At 44.8% G+C, this 24,250-nt stretch overlaps 8 protein-coding genes across 8 annotated transcripts; 5 read left to right on the forward strand and 3 right to left on the reverse strand.

Moving 5' to 3' along the window:
• Positions 1-223: 223 nt before the first annotated feature.
• On the reverse strand, positions 224-3,351 carry GGI43DRAFT_425890 (P-loop containing nucleoside triphosphate hydrolase protein; the record flags this gene model as incomplete). The annotated part of the gene is made up of 5 exons (XM_083208562.1): positions 224-1,146; positions 1,233-1,370; positions 1,403-1,966; positions 2,062-3,024; positions 3,156-3,351. 5 exons carry the CDS (start codon positions 3,349-3,351, stop codon positions 224-226), a joined length of 2,784 nt encoding a protein of 927 aa, XP_083056025.1.
• Positions 3,352-4,283: 932 nt separating this feature from the next.
• GGI43DRAFT_416838 (nucleoside phosphorylase domain-containing protein) lies at positions 4,284-6,845 on the reverse strand. Its single transcript, XM_083207348.1, has 3 exons — positions 5,815-6,845; positions 5,672-5,749; positions 4,284-5,611 (listed from the first exon to the last, which is right to left on the reverse strand). Exons 1-3 carry the CDS (start codon positions 6,761-6,763, stop codon positions 4,866-4,868), a joined length of 1,773 nt encoding a protein of 590 aa, XP_083056026.1. The 5' UTR covers positions 6,764-6,845; the 3' UTR covers positions 4,284-4,865.
• A 2,237-nt stretch (positions 6,846-9,082) lies between these two features.
• On the forward strand, positions 9,083-12,565 carry GGI43DRAFT_425892 (uncharacterized protein; the record flags this gene model as incomplete). Its single annotated transcript, XM_083208563.1, has 9 exons — positions 9,083-9,449; positions 9,516-9,682; positions 9,754-10,131; positions 10,188-10,330; positions 10,389-10,545; positions 10,597-10,667; positions 11,466-12,155; positions 12,234-12,373; positions 12,441-12,565. 9 exons carry the CDS (start codon positions 9,083-9,085, stop codon positions 12,563-12,565), a joined length of 2,238 nt encoding a protein of 745 aa, XP_083056027.1.
• A 951-nt stretch (positions 12,566-13,516) lies between these two features.
• Positions 13,517-15,312, forward strand: GGI43DRAFT_388061 (FAD-binding oxidoreductase; the record flags this gene model as incomplete). The annotated part of the gene is made up of 6 exons (XM_083204015.1): positions 13,517-13,555; positions 13,615-14,056; positions 14,126-14,187; positions 14,241-14,674; positions 14,740-14,945; positions 15,008-15,312. 6 exons carry the CDS (start codon positions 13,517-13,519, stop codon positions 15,310-15,312), a joined length of 1,488 nt encoding a protein of 495 aa, XP_083056028.1.
• A 26-nt stretch (positions 15,313-15,338) lies between these two features.
• On the reverse strand, positions 15,339-17,351 carry GGI43DRAFT_416845 (uncharacterized protein). Its single transcript, XM_083207349.1, has 6 exons — positions 17,009-17,351; positions 16,883-16,939; positions 16,725-16,795; positions 16,281-16,660; positions 16,100-16,198; positions 15,339-16,036 (listed from the first exon to the last, which is right to left on the reverse strand). The coding sequence occupies exons 1-6, from the start codon at positions 17,193-17,195 to the stop codon at positions 15,613-15,615; spliced, it is 1,218 nt and encodes a 405-aa protein (XP_083056029.1). The 5' UTR covers positions 17,196-17,351; the 3' UTR covers positions 15,339-15,612.
• Positions 17,352-18,341: 990 nt separating this feature from the next.
• On the forward strand, positions 18,342-20,211 carry GGI43DRAFT_425894 (cytochrome P450; the record flags this gene model as incomplete). Its single annotated transcript, XM_083208564.1, has 9 exons — positions 18,342-18,365; positions 18,419-18,734; positions 18,787-18,870; positions 18,940-19,036; positions 19,088-19,217; positions 19,279-19,395; positions 19,454-19,625; positions 19,684-19,963; positions 20,040-20,211. 9 exons carry the CDS (start codon positions 18,342-18,344, stop codon positions 20,209-20,211), a joined length of 1,392 nt encoding a protein of 463 aa, XP_083056030.1.
• A 197-nt stretch (positions 20,212-20,408) lies between these two features.
• On the forward strand, positions 20,409-21,190 carry GGI43DRAFT_229637 (DUF4267 domain-containing protein). The gene is made up of 2 exons (XM_083200486.1): positions 20,409-20,540; positions 20,607-21,190. Exon 2 carries the CDS (start codon positions 20,672-20,674, stop codon positions 21,059-21,061), a length of 390 nt encoding a protein of 129 aa, XP_083056031.1. The 5' UTR covers positions 20,409-20,540; positions 20,607-20,671; the 3' UTR covers positions 21,062-21,190.
• A 382-nt stretch (positions 21,191-21,572) lies between these two features.
• On the forward strand, positions 21,573-24,230 carry GGI43DRAFT_229605 (MFS general substrate transporter). The gene has a single exon (XM_083200485.1). The coding sequence runs from the start codon at positions 21,699-21,701 to the stop codon at positions 23,481-23,483; it is 1,785 nt and encodes a 594-aa protein (XP_083056032.1). The 5' UTR covers positions 21,573-21,698; the 3' UTR covers positions 23,484-24,230.
• The last annotated feature ends 20 nt before the right edge of the window (positions 24,231-24,250 follow it).

Here is a 24,250-nt window from a genome sequence, read left to right on the forward strand (position 1 = left end):
ATGCGGTAATCCCTCAATTTGCTGCCTTATTACTGGCAAACAGCTAGAATAACGACGATACACAATAGCCACCAGCTGATATGGAGAGAGAAAGAGCCCCTCCATCTTCATCTCTATCTAGGGATCACGACGCGTATGTCTGGACTTGGCTGTCAGGCACGTAGTGGCTGTCAGGCACGTAATGGCTCCCCCCCTTACACCTATAGCCACTTCCCTCCCTGACTCAATCAAACCCCGCTTCACACTGACCGATGGATTGCAAAACTTGTTGTATAGACTTAATTTTGTTCACCTGCTCATCATATGCGCAATATGCCTCCTCTTTAATTGTGGCAGGCTCTTCGGCTTTGTTAGTCTGCATACATGTAACCTGATCATTAAAATATGCTTGCGGTTTGTTTTCTGGCATATGGTAGCTAATTGACAGTTGAGCCGCCTCTGTTTGGCGGAAAGCTTCCATTATGTTGTTGGGATCGTTCATATGCATGGCAGACTTTATCTGAAACATCTTCTGGAAAAAGAAATTGGCCCTCTCTACCGCGAGATGCAATCCATTGCCCAACTGGCCACCAGGGATATTATTAGTGAGAACATCTGTTACCATCCAATCCGATAACGATCGTATATCATTAGCGTTTCTCCAATGATTCAGGTTGCAGAGTATTTCGAATTGATTTACGAAGCAATTCACAATCTGATCGTTAAAAATGCTGCTACTGATTCCATTTTCTCCCAGCAGTCGCTTAAGGAGAGCCAGACATTCCGAAGCGGTGAGTTTTTCGAAGGTGAGTTCTTTAAAAACAGAGCCGCCGATGCCATGCGCTTTCGCCATGAGTGCTTCAATCTCGTGAGATGGACCCGCCAAGATCATAACAATATTCTCGCTATGCTTTTGTAGAAGTCGAACAAGCTCATTGATTGCTTCGGTAGCGTACCCACCTTCCATAAGCTGGTGGGCATCGTCGATATATAGGACGCCTCCGAGGCCTTTCATAAATTGTGATCTAGTCTTGGGAGCAGTATGGCCCACGTGCTCACCAATGAAGTCTGCCGCTGAGCATTCAACGAATATCTTGTCGGTGGATAGGATTCCCAGATCGTGCAATAAAGTACTCATATACCGAGCAACCGTAGTCTTCCCAGTACCTATTACGGTTAGAATCTAGCTCTTCTCGATGTGCTTGCAAGTAATAACAAGAGCACATCCGCTTGAAAATGGCCATGGTACGAACCTGAGGGCCCTTTAAAAATGAAAGATTTTGGGATGATCGAGGTTGTACCAAATCTCCGTGATTTTGTTGCCTGAATTAGCCTTTGATACTGCTCCAATTGGAAGATAATATCGCTCGATACTTTATTTTGTAGAGCAGCTCTACAATGGCAGATGCGTGTTGTGCACGACCATGATTCGGGTCAAAATCCTCTTGGCTTAAGATCATGTCATGACCATAGTTAGATGCGCCTACTTTTGACTGTCTTTGTAGGTTATTTTCCATGGCAGACGAGATAAGATTATCAACTTCCCTTCCATTACTGAAGTCCTGTCGCATTCGGGCTCGGTTCAAGACCTCCATGGCAGCTCTTAAGCCTTCAGGTGTCGATTTTAAGTTTCGAGCCCCCAATTTCCTCTGCAGGATTTCCCAAAGTTGAGCTTGGTTGAAGTCTTCGAAACGAAATGGTTTGTCGGCGGCAAATCTTCCCGAAAGCCCGGGATTGGCATTGCGGAACATTTCCATCAGCCTATCTTCATAGCCAAGCAAAATCACGCAACGGTCTTCTCCAGGAACGCTTTGCACTTCGGCAACAAGTGTATCGAGAACGGCGCCTCTGTATGTATCGCTGCGCTTAGATGCTTCGCCAGGATCCAGCATATAAGCTTCATCGATGATTAAGACCTTACCGACTGCTGCCAAAAGTATGGCTTTCGTCTGTGCTTCCGATTTTCCGACAGCCTCGCCTATAAAGTCTGCAGGATTTTTTGTAACAACTTCTCATATATTAGCAATACATTTCAATATTATAGAGAAAAAAATAAAAGAACAAATAGATCTATATACGCACCCTCGCCGTTGCTGAGGAAGCCCAAATCGACTAATATCTGCCCGTACAACTTTGCCACGGTTGTTTTACCAGTGCCAGGAGACCCGACAAATATTCGATTCAAAGAGAAACTCAATGGTGCCTTTTCGGCCATTTCTCGACGATAGTTCATCTCAAGCGCTTCAAACATGTTATTAATCGATTTCTTTACCTCTTCCAGTCCGGTAAGCTGCTGAAGCTTTGTCCAAGCCAAGCTTGTCAATCTAACATCGGTAGGATTTGGTCCAAGGATATCTTCCTTCGTAAAGGTAAAAACTTCTTTGTCCGTTAGATTTTTACGTTTGGAAAGGCGTTTTGCTTGACGCTCCCAAATTTTGGACAATATATTTTCCACAGCGCGAGCGTTTCCGAATCCCTTCTTTCCTCGGCTGCGAGCTAGTCGACGAATAGCCACGCGCATGTATTTTCCATGCATTCCATCCTCGACTCTCATCCTGCCTTTGTATTTCCTTTCAATTTGACTGACGAGAGTTTGTAACAGCTCTTGATCAGTAAAATCTGAAAACTGAAGAGTATGAGGAATTCGGCTTTTCAATCCAGGATTGTGTCCAAAAAATGATTCAAGTTCTTCTTTATATCCTGCAAAAATGACAACTAAGTTGCCGACGTTGATTTCAATCTCTGTAAGAATAATATCGAGAACTTGGCGACCGGAGTTGGGCACATGCGGAGTAGTTAACTGATAGGCCTCGTCCACAAATAGAACACCGCCATCTTTTAAACAGCCAGGCTCGAGGGCAGAAGTAGTGCGGACAAATGATGTGGGATCATTTCCATCATCACCATCGTCGTCAGAATGGCCTCCACGAGACGGCTGTTGAGCTCTTGTGCCCAACAGACCCTGAAGTGGGTTAATCCCAGATACGTCGAACAACTCCTTGACCTCTCTTGGCCCCATGCATACCAGCTGTGCACCAGATGTCTCTTTATATGTTTTGGATTTTACAATCTCCATGCACCGTAAAAATCTAGCATATAGTCTGGCCACTGTAGTTTTTCCTGTCATGGCCTTGTGAATAATTTGCTCTCACAAGGGACAGAAGAATAAGGCTTACCTGTTCCAGGATTGCCTTGGAAAACGGCATGCCACCGCTCTGTTCGGGGGTTCGTTCCTTGGAGAGAGCAGATACGAACGCAGCCTTCTATATTATTGAACTGCTCTTTGACTTCTTTCAACCCAACCAACTTGTTCAGCTCTGCAAGGACCTTATTCTTGGGCGATTCGCGTTTTCTTCGATTTACAGAACCCATTATTTCTTGTCTCTTGTCTTATTTTTATCGATCATTTCAGTATTGTATCGTCGGAACTCGTCTGTTGCGAGGCGGGGCTTGGGGCTTAGATGAAAGGGCGCGTGCGTTGTTACACCAGCGGTCGCATCGAATTTTGGGGGTTCAATCGCAGAGTCAGATCCTGGCGATTCGCGTACGAAGGGAATGTATCATAAATATTGAAATGAGTCGAGCTTGCGTAGTGCTAAGGGTTGAAGGTTCTCTAGAATATGGCAAATCCTTAAAAGATTAGGCGAAAACGACGTTTACTGAGCGCTGAGGCTTTGTGTGCGGAAACAGAACGACACATAATACAGTTGGTGATTCTTGACGCAGCGTGAGATTCTCTCTATCAAGTAGGCGTTCTGCTCTCCATCATGTAGCCGCAGTTATTCCAGTGAATGTATATTGAATGTATATTTACGTACATTTGGCTAGACTTCGAACTCTTGGGTATGAATAGAAGTTGGGCCTAATGGCTGACTCGCGATAGTCATATTCGGTGACATAGATATCGGCTTGTTAGTAACTTTTATTGAGCTACAACTTCTATTCAAATGATATGTACGAGTCATGCAACCCCGCGGCATGCCAGTATCGGACCATTCAAACGCTGCCAGCTCTTCGCGTGACAATGCACTTCAAGCCACTTGCCCTCACCTTCGACCATTCGAAAGCATTAGCCCCATGCAATGACCGAAATGCTACGGCCACCACACACTTATTACGATTGGCAGATAAAGCAGCGGATATGCTCCATCCAATGCTCTTGTAAAGCACACGTCGTTAGGACAGGCGGTGTCATAGCCAAGACATGCGGCTCTTATATTTTTGTGCTGTGAAATGTCATTCGATGCAATACTGTCACAAAACACACCGAGCTACCGCCCTTGCACCATCCTTACATAACCCATTGCGACTTCTTTGCTACCACGAACGCATAATTGTGCTAATGCGGTTTGCTGATTTCTACCTTCACTTCCTCATTTTTTTTTTTATCAGATCTAGGATTACAATTCAGCCACTTTGCTCATCACTGTTTATAATATATCGCACGGTTATTGCCGCTAAAGAAACGGGGCAACGCGTATTGGAAGTACATAGTTGTTGGTGGGTGTTATAGGCTGTACATGCCGGCAGAGTACCCGCCCTTATGCCGAATGGCTAGAAGTGAAATTTGACAGGACTTTCTTTAGATACATGTGAGTAGCATGCCCCTCTTCCATCCTACAAGCTACACGTGTGTAAACACCGAATACCTCTCTTTAATGAAACCGTATATGCACCCACAAACCTCTCATCGCTCTGCCATCAAGCAGCTGCATTGACGCGGCATCCGTCTAAGAGCCGCATACCTTCCCTAATGTAGTAGCTTCGGCCACCGAGTATAGACCACTGATTTTGATATGGGGGATAAAGCCTCCTATTATTTCACTTCAAATAGCGCTTATATGGACCATCGCTTGTTTAATTAATCTCTCTCGTGAGCATTTCCATCATCGCTGAGATTTCGTATCCATTATCTTACAAACCATGTCAACGATATCATGTTTGTCTTTATCCAATGCCCACCCTAAGACATTCTGTCCGCCAAAATTTTTCGCCTCATAGTTCGCACCATTATTAAGAAGTAATTGGATAACATTGCGATGACCAATGTCCACGGCACGCCATAGGGGTGTACAGCCAAACTCATCAGTTATCTCCAAATCGATGCCGTTCTGCAGCTGTCTTTTAATAGTGGCGATATCCCCCGTCTTAATTGCATCGAAAAAAACTGGGGAGCCAGTGCTGGAATGCTTGTCCAAAGGGAAAGTCGTACCACTTCGTAGCATAGGTTTGGAAGGGGAATCAGAGGCTTCGCTACTGGGAAGAGGCTGTGTTGAATCTGGGTCTGTGTTCGTACGCCGAAGGCTAGTTCCACTTTCTGGATGACGCGTGTGCCCATGGACATCTTGCTTTGGCGACTGGGGCGGTGTTGGTATATGATCGATCTCCTCTGTGGTATCATGTGCCCCTTGGCTACTGCCATGAGGGAGATTTGCCAATGCTTCTTCAGTGTCCTGTGCAGCATGTTTGTTTAAAAATGATTCTCCGAACATTTGAATCAAATGATTTATGGGATACTTTTGTTCTCCAATTTTCAAATAAGCCATGCCTGAAGAGTTGTTATGATAACTTGTATCTGGCCATTCGAGCATAGGAGTTGGAGATGCTGTAGTGCCCTCGGATTTCGTAGGCGCTGCCAAAGCCATGATAGTGTCAGTAAAGATCGAATAGCTTTACGCAAATAATGACATACTGGGTGGAGGAGAATTGGCTGCGTGATTCTGTGTATCATATCCTCTTGAGGTTCTAATGCTGCTGAAAGCGATCGAATCTGATTGAATGGTTTATCTCAGCATATCGTTGGTGTGAGTTATGTGTCCTTTAAAGCCATCTTACCTTGTACAGATTGAAGGTTGCGGACTTCGCGCTCAGGCACTACTCCCAAGAGTGTCTTTGTACATGCTGCTGCAACTGCTGCGGCATAGTTTTGCCACTTTTTGCCCGCATGCGAATCCGCGTAGTCGCATATCCCTCGAATAACAACACAGGGAAAATTATTCATGAGCCCTGCGGCCTCCATCTCTATACAGAAGAGGTTGTCGTTATATCTCTTGCAGAGTTCGTCCCGAACCTTGGCATCCTTGACCATTGTATTGCCTGATGCGATCAATCCGTAGTGTATCTTAGCACGTCTGGGCTCCCTTTGTACTATCCTCGACTTGTCGCAACCGCTGCAATCTTTGCCCTTATTCACATGCCTATAATCAGACTCAAATAAAATATCTTCGAGAGAATCCGACTTCAGAAAACTTTCATCAACATCAGGAAATTCTGCCATGTCGTCCAAATGCTTGCGCATCGTTCTTGGAGTCCGTGGGTCAGCCTGGAACTTTGCTAAAGCTGTGAGCACAGCTGTTGGTGGGCCACACAGAGACCCTTTTGTCTCAAATTGACCATCAGCATGAGCTTTGCCCATATCATGTTGAACAACACCGGAATTTGTATCGACGGCAGAGCAAATGACCACGTCTCCAAGCCGTGTTTTCTCAGGAATACCTCCTCCAACTCCTACCATTATACCGAACTTAATATTGGGAAAAGTAGATGACATTCGCGTAACAGCCGCTGCTGAGTCATTAGTACCGATCCTGCCCTTAGGTAGGCCGACAATGACCACATTATGTCCACCAACTTTTCCAAGAGTGTAAGTATTTTCATCTTTTTCTGGGTTTTGGAGATCCTTATGCCTCTCATCAAGCATGTACATTGCGGCAGTTTGCTCAAGTGGCAGCGCACAAATCCACCCGATGGTGTATTCCTTGTGTGGCAATTGTTTCTCCTCCATGGTCACTTTCTCTTTTTCAAATGCTATTGGTGAAATAAAAGAATATGATTGATTACCTGGAGATCTGAGATTAGAGTGATGCGTTAAGGTTGCTCTATAAATACCATGAACGTGAAAGCCACAACATGTTCAATGTTACCCGAATGCATTTTTTGGAACCCAAGCTCACTCAGTATTGGGCACTACTGCGTGCATCAAAACTTTCAATATCATTGAAAATAAGAGGGGCTGAATGCAGAAAGTAGTCACATTACTCGTTTATTGCAGTAAAATCTTTTCGGTTGAATTAATAGTTTTGAAGCAAGCATAATGCTTAGCTACCCAATCTTGTCAATTTGTATTAGGTCCTGCCATCAAAAGAGGGTTGAAACGAATATGTGGATTTAATAAAACATTGCAACTAATAAATCATAATCATTTCGTTGAACTGGCAAACAAATACGTGGACCAAAGAGAACTTCACAAGTAGTCAGTCAAATCCTCGCCGTTAGACTGCTGATAGCCGCCCCGTCCATGTTGGGCACAGATATAAATTGAACATTGCAGCATGCAACATGCTGTTCTGTCAATCTGACCAATCTTTGGCTTCAAAGCGATTAAATACCCTATGTCGATGATGCGCTGGAAATTCACATTTACACGACATCAGGCTCTGCCTCACACCAAATATGAACAGTGTTTATTATTGGCAGTGACGCCCCATAATGGGCGTACATGCATTTATCCTGTGATCCACCATTTAAAAGTGCTGCCCTAATATTAAATGCATAGAAGCCTATACCAATGCCAACCCAATATGGCAATAAATGCTTTATGACGACATTAATGTTAACAGTACGAAGCAACCATCCAGCCACCGAGTTGCGACAGACATTTTGCCTTTTTGCGAGTTGTATTTCGCAAAACCCAACCACACCAATGTAAGATTATGCCTCTCTTTGGGGCTCACTCTCATGTTCTAGTAATGATGTCCAGCTATACATAGTATACATATGTTGCTATTCATCTCGGTGAAATTGTACATCCAAATGCTAGAATATGGCCTACTCGAGCCATTCAACATTCTTATCATTGCAGTATATAATATTAGACTTCATTATCTGTCTAAATGCATGGAAATAAAGATTTTTAGCATTGAACAGCTCATGTGTTTAACGGAATATTTCAGATGGTGGCGGTTTTTGATATTACAAGAAACTAGAAGCTAGAATAGCCTATGAGCGTATCTGGTGAGCTGGCAGTACAGCATATCCGCTATTGATCGCTCACCCATGTGTGAGTGCCCGAACCTTATGCATACACGCATTATGCCTGTAGCTGACCTCCGCTAGAATCCTCGCTGTAGCCGACACTGTCTTCCGACTACTACTTGTCCTATTACTTTGAGTTTAAACATAAAAGATCTTCCAGAGTTGACTTGTAGGTAAGTAATGGTTTGTTATATAATGAATCTAGGTATTCTTTCCAAAGTATCAAATAGCGTTTGAGATTGACGACCAACGACCATTTCTTTTAATTTATAACATGGTATAAGATATATGTAGATTGTTGTGCTGGATCTGGCAAGACCGTCCAGATACCCGCGAATAGCACACAAAATTAAGTCTTGCTCATTAAATAGTTACTCGAAGAGGCAGAACTACATGTAGATAGATCCGTAGTAATCTCTCCTATCCTAAAGTTCTGCGCCTGGCTTAACGAGGCGGTCGCTACTGAGCTCAGGTAGGTACACGTACTCTTATTCCGTACCTACAGTAATACACTGCGTACTCACATTGTTCACTCTTCTGTGGGGCACAAGTGTACTATTCAGTGAATGGGTTAGCATACAGCGGGGAAAGGGGCGATTTGTCATGCTTTAGCCACGCCAGATCGTTTTGCCTGTTAAAGCACTCCCAGAAAGCTTCCATGATAAACTTCGATGCATATAAATCATATATAGGCTTTTTAGTTACACGGATAAGGACATGCCGCTTGGCAGCTCCCTGAGCAATTGCAATTTGTATAACTGCTTTCTAATGAACTAGACTCGGATTCGCAATTTTAGGCTTCAGCGCGTGCGAATAAAACAGAAATCCCCCTGTTCGCTGGCCCTTATCTCTGGGGTACGGGATCCGGCCCATTGGCCAGACAACTCCGCCTTGAGAAGTGGGGTCTAAGACCGCCTTAGCTTCACGGCCTCATCAAACAAACACACGACTCGAACTTGGCATCCCAATCATCAACTGTGAGGGCTTTTGCGTCACTCTCTCAGCACTGTCGCCGCACTTTATTGGTTTTAATACTGTAGCAAGAGTCGTAGCGCGACCACCTGTCAACATGCTTAAGTCAATCTGTACCAGCTCGCTGCTCCTACTGAGCACGGGCATGATCTCCACCAGTTCCGCGTCCCAGGAAGCCCAAGTCCATCTCACCACTGGAGCCAAGCAGCATCAAGTCGACCCGGCCATTCTTGCGGCTTTGGAGAAGTATCCAGACCCTGTTGATGCGTTTGTTGCGCTGCATCCCGAGGCTGCTGAACAGCTGGCTGAGCCGCGCTTGCTGCGCGTCTTTGGCGAATCAAGTGCCCAATGGATGACAGAAGGAGACAAGATGCGCCTCAAACGCCAGGGAAAGCAATTCACCGATATTACTGACCACGAGGACTTCTACAAAGAGCAGGTCAACACATTGGCTGGTAAAGCTCGTAAGTTTGAATGCTTAAAGATATGTTAGTAGAGTTGATTTGGCAATTGCTAAAAATACTACGCAGACTTGCCCAAGCTCAGCCATCAAGGGCTCGTGAAGTCTTTGCTGCCTCTTGTCTCTATTGATAAGATGCACGATGTCCTTAAGCACATGACAAGCTATTATACACGATATTTTGGCAGTGTCACTGGCGAGCGAAGCTCGCAGTGGCTTCACGATCATATTGCTGAGGTATGAGTCGTCTGGGTTATTATTAGTATTATTGCTCGATTACACCAGCGTACTAACGTCCTTACTATTAGATCATCAAGGATGCCCCGTTCCATACTCACATATCTCTCGAGTTTTTTACCCATACATTCCCTCAATCTTCAATTATTGCTCGATTTGAGCCCAAAGTGAGAGATTTCTCGCAGCCGTTGACCATTATCGGCGCACACCAAGACTCCATGAACTACTTGTTCCCGCTACTTCCTGCTCCAGGTGCAGATGATGATTGCTCCGGCACAGTGAGCATTCTCGAAGCTTTCCGTGTTCTCGCAGAGAGCGGCTTCGTTCCTACCAATGGACCAGTTGAGTTCCATTGGTATGCGGCCGAGGAAGGCGGTTTGCTGGGCAGCCAGGCCGTTGCGCGATATAAGAAAGAATCAGGAGCTAAAATCGGCGCCATGATGGAGTTTGTAAGTATATCAGGATCCATTCGACCAAAGATTTGGAGTATTAATTCTTTGCTTAGGATATGACTGCATTCATTGCAAAGAATGCTACTGAATCTATTGGATTCATCGAGACTGAGGCGGATGCGCCTTTGACGAGCTGGGCAGCGGCCCTGGCCAATGAGTATATTTCCATTCCCGCCGAAATATTCACTCTGCCTGCGTAAGACCGATTTCTACTCCAAATTCTTGCGATGTATCATTGTAACTAACGAGACCAGTGGTGCTGGTTCGGACTACATGTCTTATACACAGCTTGGATACCCCGCCGCCTTTGCGTCGGAAGGCAATCCCGCCGCTGGTGAATACGACTCGTACATTCATACTGACAAGGACACAATGAATGTTGATGATGAGACTGGAACCTTCTCTCTTGATGTAAGTAATCTCCGAAAACTTTTGCAGAGCAAATTGCTAAGGTCACCCTAGCACATGGCACGCTTTTCTGAGCTTGCCATTGCATTCGTCATCGAACAGGCTGGCTGGAACAACAAGTGGAGGTAAAGAGGGCGTGGTTAGCTACTTCGCTCCATTAAGTTAGCTATTAGCACAATTTATCGATTCATCTCCCTGAAATACAAATCATGATGTTTGAGCTGCTCTATCGGCGTTTTTAATCGTTGTTGGTGATGCGATAATAGGCTTGAGAAGTGATAGAATTCCGTGCCCACTTCCAGATTTGTATTCTCAAGGACTCGAGCGACTCAAATGCTCGTCTGAAATGAGAGCCGATGGATGCGTGCAACGTTTATGGACTGATGCTGAGAAAGGTGTTGTCACTGAGAGAGTATTTTACCGAGAGGTGACCGAGTGGCGGGAAAAGGTGGACATTCCAGCGTTTTGTAAGTCATGGCCGCAAACATGCAAACTTTCAGCCAGATTCCCTGAAAGTAAAAATGTATCAATTTAGACCTGTGGTAACGGTGCCACTATTCGCTTAGGCAGCAGGACAAAAAAAAAGGCGACCGATGACCGGCTCATATGCCTCAAACAGTATCTCGGGCGATCCGTGACTTACAGGAGCATGATTAGCGCGCCGGAAACTTTCATCAAAGTCGCGTGGAACTGGAGACCTTCCTAATTAGTGCTTCGTATTTTGAAGCATATTTGCGCAACAGGAGCTCGTTAATGAACTATAGCCTTTAATGAACACGTGAATATGGGCAACTGCGTCGGTTTATAAGTCTTTAAATTGCCTCAAGATCTATGTAAATACACTGGGGAAGTTATAAACTTTTCATAAGAGTGAGAGATCTCCCACTAGCGCCATCGATCTGTAATCCCCTACCTGCAGTCAGAATGAAAGTTACAGGCCTCAGCTTACTCGTCCTGTCCGCGATCCACGCGTCAGCAGTCGCCAAATACACCGGTGGCGATACATCTGGTTGCGGCAAGAGCCACTGGTTCAACGGCATCACGCAGTACCGCACTATCAAATCCAGTGGCGTGGATCGCAGCTATGGAATACACCTGCCATCGAATTACTCTGAGAATAACCAGTATCCAACCATCCTAGGTTTCCATGGCTCAAGCAGTATTGGCTTCTTCTTCGAGGCTGACACCGGCCTCGATAGCTCCAAATATACAGGTGACAAGATTATGGTATATCCCAACGGGCTTGGGGGAGCATGGGCTGGTGCAAATTATTCCGAAGCCTCCGTCCCAGAAGATTTACAGTTTGTTTGGGATATGTTGGTGGACATAAGACAGAACTACTGCGTTGACAGTGCCCGAATTTATGCTACTGGCCTGTCTATCGGCGGAGGCTTTGTTGACACCATTGCTTGCAACGCCACGGTTGGCGGCGAGTTTGCGGCTTTCGCGCCTGCATCTGGGTCTTTCTATACCAACAACGATGCTAATCATGAAAACTGTGAGCCTGCTCGTGTGACGGTGCCAATTCTCGAATTCCATGGAGGCGCCGACACAGACGTCAAATACGATGGTGGTGAAGGCGAAGGTGGCATTGAGCCCGCCATTCCAGATTGGTGAGCCGTTACATATAACCTCAGTACTATAGTATTCACGAGCTTTGTGACACTTTATACTCATATTTACATCTATAGGTTGAGCTGGTGGGCGCAAAGAAACCAGTGCGAAGAGCAATACGAGCAAGAGGACTTATTTAATGACGATGTCCACCACCTAAGCTGGACGTGTAATGGTCAGACTGGCGTTGTACAGCATTACAAGACCGATGATCAGAGTATGAACCTCGATTAATTTATACATCTTTATTTGTAGGCCAATTGAACTAACGCAATGATACTTAGAGCACGACTGGGCTTCGACAGACATTAACTTTTCTCAAATAGCAGCTGGAGACTTCCCAACACACATCTCGGCCAGCGCTATTATCCAGGATTTTTTCATGACATTTACTCGCCCAGAAGCTTAGATATACCAATAGAGATTTGGAAATTTACACTTGGCATAGACTCAGTATTTTGTTGCAATGCAAAGTGAAGTTTAAGAACTGTTTGCAAAGATCATCTCCAAGTGTGTTCTCCACGATTACCAACATTTAGCAAGTGACAATGTGAACTAGGGAGCCTTCCTACATGGATCTACACAGATGAGGAAGCTGTTTATTGCATTTCTGGCATAGTAATTAAAATGGGAATCTTTCTTCTTAATCGAGAACACCTACGGCGCCATTAAATATAGTAGTGTAACGCTGCAATTAAACTTTTTGAGCCTTTATAGCGAGGCCTTGCTAAAGAGAGAGAGTGTAAAGCGAAAAAGTGTAATAGGCATCACTCCTTCGCTCAACACACCCCAATATATATTAAATATGTTACAAGTTATTTGCTACAAGCAATATTCCTCAAGTTTATCTGCAGGGTTGCCAATGAAGTTTCACAAGAGCTGTCGGAGGTCTCGAGGTGAGAGCAGGGAAATCTTCGCACTTGGCTACAGCCAGCGGAAATAGAATGTAGCTTTAAGCCACCTCAAGAAAACGATGAGAGGTAGCCAAGATAGGATAGAATTACCCTTTTGGATACATGACCAAGGCTGATTAGCGGCCTAGACGCTTTAACAATAGATTTAAGTTAAGTGTTTGCTTACTTATTATTTGTATTAGTGAACAGATATCAGATCACTTACACGCCTATGGCTTTGTGACGATGCAGTGGCTGCTGAGGTCAGATACCGCGAAAAAAGTATTTATGAAAGAGCTCTTATAATATAAAATGATGAATCAATCCCTGATGGATGGCTAAATCTGTTAAAAATATTTTGACTAAAGAATATCTTTGACGTGTTCTAACTGAAACTGACTTCCTTTAATTTTTCCATTCCACCCTCAACTTTCGGACTTTTACGTCGTAAGGCGAAGGGAACAGATATGTCTTCTGAACATGTTATGGATGCTAGCAAAAAAACTGTATGTCTATTTCAATTTATCTAAGAACGATATAGCGATTAAAAAAATGATAATTGTAGGGTTTGATCCTTCGTGAAAAGCTGGGTGCTGATAAGGTGATCTTCCCTGGAAATGGTCATGGCACTCATCAGGACCTGAGCGAACGTGGTTTCTCTTTCTATATGTTAGCTCAGGCAGCAGAAGCAACCCCTGCTTGCATTGTTCTCCCAGCTAATACCGAAGATGTCGTTTCAATTGTTGATATTGTACGGGAGACTGGAGCTACATTTGCTGTCAAATCAGGTGGCCATTGCACCTATAGTTCTGGTTCTAATGTTGAAAATGGCATCACTATCAGCCTAAGTCGGCTAAAGGATATCAATGTTTCTGAAGATCGAAAATCTGTTATTGTTGGGACCGGCTGCAGATTTGGCGAGGTCTATAGCAAGCTGGAAGGCTTCAATCTCGGCTGTGTTGGAGGGAGGGTTTCGAGTGTTGGAGTCGGAGGACTTGTTTTGGGAGGTATGGTGTATTACTCCAAGCCTTCAACCTACTTTTGAATGCCCACACTAATTTATGCACGAACTATAGGTGGCATTTCCTTCTTTTCTTCTGAAAGGGGCCTTGCGTGCGATAACGTCATAAGCTACGAGGTAAGAAATTACTTCCTTAGTCGTAATCGGCACTGGCTTAAAACAAGTAAAAGCTCGTTCTCGTCAATGGTCAGGTACTGAAAGTCACCCGAGAATCATATCCTGACCTATTTTGGGCCATGAGGGGCGCTGGCTCATGCTTTGGAATCGTTACCCGTTTCGAGCTGAAAACTTTCGAATTGGGAAAGATTTGGGGAGGTTGCCGAACATATGCTCACGAGTATGAGACAGCAGTCCTTGACAGCTTTGGCAAGCTTGTTGAAACAGAAGCCGGGACCGATCCTTTGGCACATACTTATATCGTCGGAATCGATGCTGCAAAAGACGGCAACTGCGTTTATAGTGTGACTATGTCGCACAGTAGCCTCGAAGAACCCCCAGTTTTTGATGACTTTAAGCAGCTTCCACCCCTTGATTCCACGACTCAAACTCGTACGTTGAGAAACTTTTGCGACGAGCTTGATACCCATATGGTACCAGGTATTAGGTATCTAACCATCCATAAACAAAAACGAGTATCTAATGAGCAAAGAGCTGATGAGGTTTTCCTAGGTACCATGCTCCCGCACTCACCATCAAGTATGATCGTGAAACATTGAAGGAAATCATTGATCTCTATGCGGAAGTAGTAGTACTTTTGAAAGACCAAGATGACTTCACACCAGCATTCGTATGCCAACCCTTCCTCCCTAACATGCTGCCAAAGGATGACATCGGCAATGCTATGGGGATTAAGCCCGAGGATGGGCCATTGATTCGTAAGTTGGGAAATGTACTCTTTGGTAATTAGGTGACTGCCTATTAATATTCCATCTAATAGTATTTACTCCCGTTTGGAGGTGGTCTGACATTAAGCACGATGAGTCAATTCATAAGGCAGCGGATGAATTTATGGAGAAGGCTGAAAAGGCTGCCCGAGCTCGTGGCACATTCCACAGGTATAGAGTTCTTAACTATTGCGTCAGAAATCAAGACATTTATGGTGGATACGGCGAAGAAAACAGGAAGCGCCTTTTGGAGATTAGAGCCAAATATGACCCGGATGATATTATGTCTAAGCTTCGTCCCGGTATTATACAGCTCTTGCCTAAGAAGAGTGATGATGTACAAAACAGTTCTTTATAATATATTTTCGCGTTAGTTAGATATCAGCTTGATCAACATTTATGGGAAAGAGCAAACTATACTACCAATATATTGATGAACTGATTCTGGGCTTCACACTGGGACTCTAGATACAAAGAGAGTATAACATAACATTTCTAATAAGTCGTTTCGTCGCAATTTATAAATGAAAAATCTAGTACTGTTGAACAAAGTTGTTTCCCAGGCCGAGCCTCAATAAAACTCGTCTATCGATATCTTATAAACCCATTGATAACCCTTCTATAATTTGCACCGCGACTCTCCTTCCAAAGTACATAACTATACGTATCTGCTATTATTTATTCTGCTATTTCCTGTATCGGTTGATTGCCATGGATATTCTTGCACCTGAGGGCTATGATTATGGCTTTCAACCCTATCAGAAATTGTTTGGGTGATAACGGTAGACACTGGAATAACATTCCTGTCATTCCTCTGTGATCCTTCGTGCGCTATTTGTTGTGGAGATGATGTGACAATTTCTGGTAGCTTGTATTGGCAGTGTTCTTGGTGACTCCACGCAGGGCTATTTTCTCTTTCTTTTAGAACATAATCTCTTGATGTAACTGAAAAGCTTCTTGGGCGGAGAAGTGACATGGATCGAAGAGAAGAGTATAGCTTGCTCTGTGAAAATATTTTGAGCCACCAACTGTACACTCCTGGTGCGCAGCTGACAAGAATGGTTCCAAAAGTGTCTACATATCTGTAATAGTCTTAGCATTAACCCTTGCGTTGTGAGCAACTAGCATCAGAGGTGTGAACTTACGCGGTAATTGATACATTCGCTCCATTCCAGGTTGGGTCGTTGGTGCTGTTCATGACAATAATTCTGTAGGCGAGTCCAACAGTACTGGTAACAATGATGCTACACAAGATATGCCATTGTTAGCATGTTGGTTCGGATTTCCAGAAAAATAGATAATGATATGCGGAAGAACAAAACATACGCAAAGCCGATTAGAAACACGATGAATAGACCGCACTTCTTATTCTTGTCCATATTCAGATTTGCGATAATAGGGAAAGGTAAGATGAAAATGGCAATGTCAATCAACAATGTGCAAACACCCACAGCTACAGTTACTGGCGCACCGGTACCGCATCTCATCATGAGCTTGAAATTCCAAACCTCGTGTCCATGCGGAACGCAGAGCACTGCAAATAGACCTGCATGCGTAACTGCTCCCATGGATAGTAAGATGAAGAGGACATAGCAGGCAAGTCGAACCCACCGAACGCTGCCAAATATTCGGATAAAAAATGCCAAGATAGAAGCTTTGGAAAGCCAGTTGCCAGTGGCGCCAAAGAACTGAGATACCACGTGTCTCTGAGGAGATAGAGGAAAGGATTAGATTAGTTTTTTTTATTGAACCTCTCTTAGAGATGCATACCTTTAACACCCATGGTGAGACAACGCTTATGGGTAGATCCCATGCGTGCCTTCCTATACCTCTTTCCAGATCTTTTGGTGAAGCAAATGAAGATAAGCATCATGGTCATAACAAAATGAACGATGAAAACCTCATAATATGGAGTAATGTTGGCTTACTGGCAGTCAGAAGTCCCCAGTACACCAGTACTGCTATCTCTGATCCGAGACAAAAGCCTGAAAGTGTTAGATGGTCATCATTATGCCCAAAAAGACAGGAGAGGCCGCTTTTAATCCTCTACTCACAGTCATCTAGAGATAGACGTCCGATATTCTTGTAGGAAGCATAGAGACGCAAGGTGACAATGATCGCGCTCAAGGCGATGATAATAGATCCGACAGATACGTTTACGGGCGCCAATGAGGGACCGCTCATAAAATTTGGCGGGCTACCATCTGGATTTGGAGCAAGCGGTATCATTGAGGGATCCATGTTGCGATAAAAATATATCTCGTTATCAGAAAGCCAGCGAGCAATCGAAAGCTTCTTGCTGTTAGGATGGAGCGATGTGAAGCATAAAAATTCTTCGGCAGAGCAGTTATATCCAGATACAGAATTATTGGATGAGAGATATGTGGATAGGCCAAAACATCCCTTTTTTTGTCTTACTAGAAATAAACCACCACAACTCGATTTGCCCCCGTGACACATGAAGGAATCTTGGCGTAAGTAAAACAAGTAAGATAGTCATAGCGCTGCGCCATGCCACATCGAGCGGAGCGCCAAAAGGATTTTGCGTAGAAATGACACATATCTATATGGATTTTGTGTTACTTGGAGTTGATGCGAGATAATACGAGGTAAGCTTGATCCAGATCCTTATGCGACCGGCTATGTAAGGGATATATAAATGTATGGCTGGAAATGCTCGCTATATTTATTTCGGATGGAACATCTTGCTCCGAAGAAGGAAGTGATTTTCCACACGGCAAAAGGACCCTAAGGGGGATTCTGAGTTACAACCTTCGACATATTTTTGGAGTACATGACGTAGAAGATCAACATCAGACGGAGATGTGAAGAAATCTACTAGCCAGGTGCCGACTGTGATTCAGGTCCCGAATGTCAATTCTATATGCCTTGGCAGGGGATATGAGACGAACACGTGCTGCTGGCTATACGAGGATTCTTCTGTAGGAATAGGAATATTTGTGTTCTTACCTCTCATAGTATGCCAGAATTCAGCCTTGCTCGCCTTGGATGTCTTACGCGCGGTTTGATCAGTATACTGCTTGGTTCATATAATAGTGATGAAGCTTCCAGAATGTATTTCCAAGACACAAATCTCATGTAACAAGGCACAATACTACACTTAGTTTAAGCTAGTATCATATTGCTTCTCTGTGAATACACATCTATCTATCTACTCTACCATTCTTCTTCCTAATCATGGAGCAATTATCCTCTTTTGTCATAGGCAGCTTCTTTATCTGCCTATTCTTTATGCCTATCTCGTTTAAAAAAGATGGCTATTCATGGAGTTCGGCCAAGTCAAGCATTTTGGCATATATGCTAAGCTTATTCTTGGGAATAAAGCAATGTTTCGACGCCTGGATGTTTCTCTTTAGGGGTCCAAGTATGATCCAAGAAGCATATGAAAAAGTAACTGTCTTCTTTTAGCCCTGGGCTCTTCTACACCCTAACCCAAATTATAGGCCGAGGGAAATCCATTTTGGATTCAAGCTCCCGAGAATCGGTACCTCGTAGTCTCGTCATGGGATCACATCAAGGAAATTGATGCCGCCTCGGAGGATGTGCTCTCTCTCCAGGCTGCCGCCAAAGAGATCTTGCAGCCACGGTATACCATGCAAAACTTTAATTGGTTTGATAGGAAAGGAGCAGATGGCATGCCACTTGTCAGAACACTCAGAACTCTTCTGACGAACCACCTCCCCGATATCTTGCCAGATCTTCGCCGGTCTATGTCTGCTCTCCTTGATCGCGCACAAGATTCACAGCCGGTTGTAAACGGTAAGATATCACGCAGATTTTGTATCGAAATGCCCTGTTAACTTTTAAAAAGGATCTTACATTTCACCAGTATTTCCGATAATAATTGAAGCCATATCAATGACGAATGCAGCCGCTTTCTTTGGGAGCGAGCTTAGTAAGTTGCTAAGTTATAATCTTGAATATAATATAATCCTTTCAGTGGCTAATACTCCATGATTGTTAGGCCACAATAAAAAATTCATGGCCGCGGCGACTGGCTTCATCGAGCAAACTCTCTTGGCTGCGGAAGCCATTCGCGTGCTACCCAAAGCCATCGCACCGTAAGAAAGCTTTTGCGTATTCACGAATCATTTCTAACATTGGTAAAACAGCTTCATTGGCGGTATGATAGCAAAGAATCTCGTCTCGGGTAAGGCCATATACGATGCATTGATACCTATTGCCGAGGAACGACTGGAAGAGAGAGCGCAAAAGAAACTCGGACACGTTGTGCCTGAACACGTATGTACCTCCCTCCTTGATGCAGATCCGTAATAATGTTTCGTTCTGACAAGTATGACAGCATGACTGCATACAATGGGTCATGGAATGCTCGCCGCGATCAAAGCCATGGTCTGCGGAGAGAATAGTCCACGAGCTTATGGCCCTTTGGTTCGGCTCAGTGCACATAACGTCAACGGTATTAAGTCTCTTCATCTTATTCATGATCGTCAAAGCTAAAAATAGAACAATGTTAGACCGCGTGCTTTGCTCTTCACCACCTATGTCTTCACCCAGAGTATATTGAACCTTTGCGAAACGAAATCGAGACTACTGGGTGGGCTCAATTCGAACAATCGGGAGGCAAGGCCTTACCTCTGCTTGACAGCTTCATGAAAGAATCGGCCCGGATCAATCCTGTAGAGTCAGGTAAGCCGTTGGATTTTACCCTAGACATTCCGACAGCGTTGAATGACAAGTATTCTAGTGAGCTCTCGCCGCATGGCTCTGAAACCTTTTGAGCTGTCTGACGGCTCCAGAGTCGAGGCAGGTGAATGGATCTGCACTGCTGCTCGAGGCATGATGTTGGACGCGCGCTATTACTCGGCTCCGCAAGAGTTTCAAGGCTTTCGATTCGTTGACCCCAGTGTCCTTGAGAAAAAGTTTCCGGGTTGTCCTAGCGATGTAGCTTCACAGCTGCAAGGGGCGCCATCCAACTTCACGGACATCGGTGACTGGCAACTATGGGGCACAGGACGATCTGCATGGTGAGTGTATTTGCGCACGTTATACTCATCCCAAGTGCGAGACAGTCAGGCTGACACTGAAAACTAACGTACACAGCCCTGGCCGATTCTACGCGACCGCAGTCATGAAAACGCTCCTTGCATTGTTCATTACCAAGTATGACATGCAGCTTGAAGAGAAGGCCGCTACCCGATACTTTGCTTGGCGCACTTTCATCTACCCGTTTGCAAGCACCAAAGTGATTCTCCGCCCTCGCGCTTCTCTATAATTCTTCAAAGAAAAAAATGAACAAAAGGAGTGGCAAATGTACCAGATTGATAGTGGCTAGATTTTTTGTTTCGTATACATGTAGCTATAGACTAGAATGTTCCAAACGTGTATCCATTGAATATTGCCTTTTTGACACAATCACATGGCTCCTATGTTCTAAGCGACATACCAGAAGGCGGAGTAGGTGACACAGCCGTTGGCTTTTTTAACTGACATGTGCATGCAGCCATAGGATGCGATGATCATACGCAAAACCAACACCACGAGCGTGTGCATGCAGCTGCCTGCGTGTTGGAGACAGTGTGAGCTCCAAGCGAATTTAAGGGAGCCAGTTCCTCATTTCTGACAACAAATCCATCAGGCTCTCGTCTAACCAACGTTTCCGCCCACTAGTCAACGATCTCTCTACTTCGTAATAGCACGCCGTTTGACGATTTACGAATAATTTCTTCGCCACCATGTTTGAGCATTTTGCTTTGCGACATATTGTGCCGCTATTTGTTGCGTCGGCCACAACTTTTGGCGGCCTCTGGCCTTTTTGGGCACCGCGAGACGCCATGCTCGAGTTTGGGCTGCCAGCGCGCATCGCAGACTCGCCTACTGCGCAGCCCGTCATGGTGCTTTCATCGGCTCGTACCACCGCTCTAGGATTGTTGATGTTCATCTTCTATCAGCAAGGAAAATTCGCTGACGTGGATACCGTCATGTCGGTTATGGGTGCCTATCTGGGTCTTGCGGATGGCTATGTGTGCTGGAAGGAGGGAATGCCCGACAAGGCTGTGTTCCGTTGTGTCTCGGGCATGGTGATCGCCGGCTGCGGGATGGTTGGATTGACGGAAGGATTTTGAAGGGAGAATAGGGGATCCACGAAGGACCCGAACCCCATGTCCAGAATAGAATCACAATTTGAGAAATCCGTTGGATGAGACTGGTGGCTAGTTGGCTCAAACGCACGGTCACACAACGGGCTCTTGTGTCTCGCCGAGAGCCGTAGAGGATTGGTCCATGATGTGAGACATAATTTAAGGATCGACATACACGTGAAGGGTACAGAGAAGTAGTAGATAGCTAAAAACAAGTGACTGCGATGTGAATATGCAAAGGAATGAGTGCACTGGCCGCATCGTATGGCAGATCGTATTGGAGCAATGCATGCAGTCGGACAATCCACTCAGCCTTGAACTCGCACACACTGCGTAATATTGCGTCAAATGTATCGCAAATAGGATACATTATAACAATTCTCAAATTTGAAAGGCTGTCCTGCGATACGCGTACCTCTGGGTGGGCTTATGGGCCTTCGTGATTGCATACACGAACTGGCCGCAGAAACTCCTACCTATCCACGTCCCGGAAGAAATCGTGGCATCGGATCAGCTATCCTATATTTACTGAAAAGCCACACACTCGCTTTGAGCCAGAAGCCGAAAAGATTACAAATCATCCATACCTGTGCATCTCAGCCATCTTCCGCAAGCTGTCAAGATGGGTGAGTCTGGTGGAATCTTCGTGAGCTCAGATGCTCCTGTTGTCCAAACTCAACCATTGGCGACAGAAGAACATGAGGAGGAAAATCATAAGCAGAAAAATCATAAGCAGGAAAAGCATAAAGAGGAAAAACATGAGGAAATCCAGGTTGCTCAAGAGGAGACCTTTAAGCACTCGTGGCGAGTGTGGTGTGTCTTCCTTGTCCTTTGTCTGCTGTCCTTCATTTCTGCCATCGATGCCACCATCGTCACTACTTCTCTGCCAACCATCACGCGCGACATTGGCGGCAGTAAAGAGTATGTTTGGGTCGTCAATTCATTTCTCTTTACTTCAACGGTACCGCAGCCACTATTTGGACAGATCTCTGACATATTTGGTCGGAGAAACCCCATGATTGTCGCCATAGCTCTCTTCGCTATAGGAAGCGGCCTCGCCGGCGGCGCCCAGAGTGCTGGGATGCTCATTGCCGCTCGAACCATCCAGGGTCTTGGCTCAGGAGGACTATATGTGCTCTCCGATATTATTGTCTGTGATATGGTCCCTCCCAGGCATCGCGGCCCTTATCTAAGTGCTATCCTTGGGACTGCAGCCATTGGGACGACTATTGGGCCTATCATTGGCGGTGCTCTGGCACTGAAAAATTGGAGATGGATATTCTGGCTTAATTTGCCAGCATCCGGACTTGGATTTCTCGCCATCATCCTCATTCTTAATGTCAAATATAAGCGCAGCCCAACCTGGTGCCATGCTCTTACTCGAGTTGATTTCCTCGGCAACGCCATCTTTATCCCGTCTATGGTCAGCATATTTTTTGGCCTGATTATGGGCGGTACGCGTGGCTATCCGTGGAAGTCTTGGAAGATTATATTGCCTCTTGTTCTTGGGGTCCTTGGCTGGATCGCATTCCATATACACCAAGCCTCGCCCATTTGTCCAGAACCAAGCATGCCGCCTCGGCTATTCAAGCACCGAACATCATCCGGGGGGTTCATTATCATTTTTCTGGGAGCAGTTATCCTTCAATCTATCAACTATTTCTTACCTGTCTATTTTCAAGGAGTGAAAGGAGTAACACCCTTGATGTCAGGTGTTTATTTCTTGGCTTTTGCTCTCGCTATTTTGCCGTTTGGTGGAATGGCTGGAGCCTTCATGTCCTATACTGGTCTATACATACCCCTGCATTGGTTAGGATTCGCGCTTAACGCCATCGGAATTGGCTTGTTCTCGACATTAGATGAAAATTCCTCTCGGGCAGCGTGTATTGGTTACCAAGTGATTGCTTCTGGCGGTACAGGGATCATCTTCACAGCTACATTACCTTCTACACTAGCGGCGCTTCCTGAGTCAGATGTGGCCGTTGCGACCGGTACCTATTCCTTTGTGCGGTCATTCGGGCTTGTCTGGGGTGCTACTATGGCTTCCATCGCTTTCAATGGTCAAATAAATTCTCACGTCACCTCTATCAGCGATCAAACAATACGCAATTTGCTTATAGATGGAGGGGCATATGCATATGCTTCTGTACAGCATGGTGGCATATCTGAATTACCAGAACCAATCCAGGGCCAGGTGATTAATATTTATGTTAAGGCTCTCAGAGTAGTCTGGTGGATTGTCACGTCTATTTCTGTTTTGGGGTTTCTTTGTACCTTCATTGAAAAACACGTGGAGCTTCGCAAGAGCCATTCTACGGAATATGGACTTGCGGACAAGGAACCTACGGCAAATAGTCTAGAAAAAGGCAGTCAAAATGTGGTTTCAAGTGTATCTGAAGACACCTGATTATAGAGTAAGATAGTTTACCGAGCTGAGTTAACACCATATCTTCAAAAAATTGTGGCTTTCTGTTTCCGAAGAATATAGCTCTTGGTATAGCGTGCTATCGTTGCTTACCATATTTTTTATGTCTTCTAAACTATCTAGTGCTGATGACCCACGGCTATCTTTGAGCTACTATTTGATAAGTTAGTTTTACACTACTATTGTCACTCGTTCGCCTCCGTCAGAAGGGCTAGAGACTTGCTACCATATTACACTTAGTGTATACCTCGAAAGATTGGCCAGTAGATTTCGTTACTATCTGATCGAAATTGTCCTATTATTTACAGAGAACAGTAGCCAGTTAACTTGCTACAGTTAGCACGCAGAGAAGCCCACTGGCCAATTTTTCGAGAGAATACGAAATTTCAGTATTGGCTTTTACTACAACGCTTCCCTTATAGCTTATATTAGAAGTATCAATCCTAATTTTTTTTTTTAAACAAGGATCTTCAAAGCTCTCATGGTCTGTGCCCATTCTGATGCCTTCTATTTTGTTTTCGCATGACCTTGGGTTCTCAGCAATAATTCGTCATCTCCATCGAACCGACAGGAGTTGATGAGAGGCTGTTACTGTTGTGGCTCGAGCAATTAAAGATAACAGCGACACTAGAAAAGATACGAAGGTGCTTGTTCTAAAGTTATGCTGGTGAGAGGCTATTTTAGTGCTTATAAGTTAGATGTGGATGCCCAAGGCCGCAGTTGTCTGGATATCGAACATAGCTACAGAA

Source organism: Trichoderma evansii (genome assembly GCF_050947405.1).
Source record: "Trichoderma evansii strain SZMC 28006 chromosome Unknown GGI43scaffold_29, whole genome shotgun sequence".
NCBI lineage: Eukaryota > Fungi > Ascomycota > Sordariomycetes > Hypocreales > Hypocreaceae > Trichoderma > Trichoderma evansii.

Excerpts from the sequence above, each read along its gene's own strand:
- GGI43DRAFT_416838 (XM_083207348.1), bottom strand. The coding sequence starts at position 6,763 with ATGGAGGAGAAACAATTGCCACACAAGGAATACACCATCGGGTGGATT. Across the intron at positions 5,750-5,814 it reads CAACCTTCAATCTGTACAAG|ATTCGATCGCTTTCAGCAGC; the intron begins GTAAGATGGCTT and ends CCATTCAATCAG. Across the intron at positions 5,612-5,671 it reads AGCCAATTCTCCTCCACCCA|CGCCTACGAAATCCGAGGGC; the intron begins GTATGTCATTAT and ends TGGCTTTGGCAG.
- GGI43DRAFT_416845 (XM_083207349.1), bottom strand. The coding sequence starts at position 17,195 with ATGGATCCCTCAATGATACCGCTTGCTCCAAATCCAGATGGTAGCCCG. Across the intron at positions 16,199-16,280 it reads GTGTTTCTAATCGGCTTTGC|CATCATTGTTACCAGTACTG; the intron begins GTATGTTTTGTT and ends TATCTTGTGTAG. Across the intron at positions 16,037-16,099 it reads GCGAATGTATCAATTACCGC|ATATGTAGACACTTTTGGAA; the intron begins GTAAGTTCACAC and ends AGACTATTACAG.
- GGI43DRAFT_229637 (XM_083200486.1), top strand. The coding sequence starts at position 20,672 with ATGTTTGAGCATTTTGCTTTGCGACATATTGTGCCGCTATTTGTTGCG.
- GGI43DRAFT_229605 (XM_083200485.1), top strand. The coding sequence starts at position 21,699 with ATGGGTGAGTCTGGTGGAATCTTCGTGAGCTCAGATGCTCCTGTTGTC.